The following is a 2,015-nucleotide window of genomic DNA, read 5'->3' as shown; positions in this document are numbered from 1 at the left end:
TTTTTTATAATTTTAATTGACTATTTTTATTAATAAACTATGTGACACAATAAATTTGAAGATGATTAGAGCATTTTCGTTCATTTAAAATATCGAAGTTGGTGTTGCCTACTTTTACATTTATTCCACGTACAAATTTTCATTAAGTTCCATTATATTTTAGTCAGATAGAAATACACGAAACTAGCGAGTCGATATGATTCATGATATTAAATCATGCATTTCTGCGATTAAACCCCAGCTGAACGTTTTTTTATTCTATCAACAACTTGAAATAAATTTTCTAAATACTATTTTTTTCAATTTAAAACAAAAAAATATCCAGCTTATAATAAACTTACAAAAGTTAAACCATAGGTTATACATTTGGTTGTAGCGTGTTTGAATAGTTATGGCCCAATAGTAGTAAAGACCTTAACAACTCCGTTTTACTTCTTTTTGTGTCATTCGTCAGATCATGTCCTAATTTTTCAGTATTACTTTCTAAAACTTGACGCACTTAACTCTTATTTTTAATATCTCACATCGAAATCTCTAAAAATAAATCCTTCTGTATAAAAGAACTGAGAATAAGATGACACACACAAAATTTTTATATAATTTTCTGTTTAAAACCTACCATAGCTATGATAATTTCTGTATGAAATATCGGTTATACCAGTAAATAAAAAATCGATTCTTTAGATTAAAAATATGCAACCTTTCGTGTCTTTCGTTTAAATAATGGAATTGACAGTATTTAGAATGTTTAGGTTGTTTGATATTTTTCAGTCATAAATGTCACCATGGTTGCTTTATCAGCAAATTATTTAGATCTTAAAAGATTAAATCCGGCGTTGGAGCTAGTGTGTTTCGCTTTCTTGGGAGATCATAGGTTAAGTATGTAATTGAGATTATAATTTGTTCACGATCATTTTTTATTTTGTCAATTTTTAAATATTAATAGCAGGTTACTTTATTATTTTTTTCCATCTGGCTTATTCATACTGATTTGGACGACGACTGCATGCTCTCCTAAAAAAAATATAAAATATATGTAAATACATAATCACAAGGAGTATACATATATAAATATTTACAAAAAATATACATATGTACATATTTACAAAAGTGAAGTGCTACGCAGACTGCGCTGTTTTAGACTCATGTTGTTTCCCTGGAGGCTGACGGAAACCGCTGGCTTTGAAATGCTGGCTCTTTTCATTGCTTTAACTTTTCTACTAAGTTCTTCCAGCTTGGTTGGTTTTCTTTTTTTCGACCCACCCTTCGCTGGCCCACCTTCAACTTTCCATTTTGGTCGAATGATGTATTCCGTGAGGGATGGTTCTGGTACTCTAGCTCTATCAGCCGGATTCGCATCTTCCGGCAATAAACGTTGTTTTTCAACCAAAGTGGCATCTCCTCGTAATGAACGTTCGTCTTTCTTTTTCACGGTTAAGGCTTCGGTAAATCCCACGCGTGCACCGAAAAATTTTCTTTCTTCCTGCTCTTCAGTTTTTGAGGAAATTTTTCGTATTTTAGGACAGTGTTCTAAATCTCTGTTGTCTTTCTTTTCTTGCAAAATCTTTAAAAGCAGCATCTGGACAAAATAACGGTTTGGCCCACCTTGTTATCAACTTCTGACATCTACCTTTGTTATTTGCAGTTTTTTTTGGATGTTTGTAAAGGTAGGCCACTGCCTTTCCGAGCCCACTTCTATCTAACAAAAATGCAATAATATATAATAATATTATAACATACAAACTAAGATGCAGGTGTACGAACTATATAACGGTGTGTTTGCAATAAGTGAGTATCATTCATGGATGTAATATCCGTTATTAATATATCTTTGGTTTCATTGGTCCTTCATATTAATATTAGGATAATATTTTCTTTTGCGCTTTAGAATTTTAGATTCTGTTCCTGAATGTCTATGGTTCTTAATATTTCTGTAGCAATTTCTCCCGGTCTGGTCTTCGCATATTTTCTGCAAATTTAAATTTAATGTAGAAAAAGTTGTCTGCAATTTAAAG

At 31.6% G+C, this 2,015-nt stretch overlaps 1 protein-coding gene across 1 annotated transcript; it reads right to left on the bottom strand.

Annotated features, from left to right (window-relative positions):
- Nucleotides 1-1,102: 1,102 nt before the first annotated feature.
- On the bottom strand, nucleotides 1,103-1,579 carry HELRODRAFT_184621 (hypothetical protein; the record flags this gene model as incomplete). Its single annotated transcript, XM_009015356.1, has 1 exon — nucleotides 1,103-1,579. The coding sequence occupies one exon, from the start codon at nucleotides 1,577-1,579 to the stop codon at nucleotides 1,103-1,105; it is 477 nt and encodes a 158-aa protein (XP_009013604.1).
- Nucleotides 1,580-2,015: the final 436 nt, after the last annotated feature.

Source organism: Helobdella robusta (assembly GCF_000326865.2).
Source record: "Helobdella robusta unplaced genomic scaffold HELROscaffold_1505, whole genome shotgun sequence".
Taxonomy (NCBI): domain Eukaryota; kingdom Metazoa; phylum Annelida; class Clitellata; order Rhynchobdellida; family Glossiphoniidae; genus Helobdella; species Helobdella robusta.
Note: the sequence above shows the minus strand (reverse complement) of the source record. Positions and strands in the feature narration are given on the sequence as shown.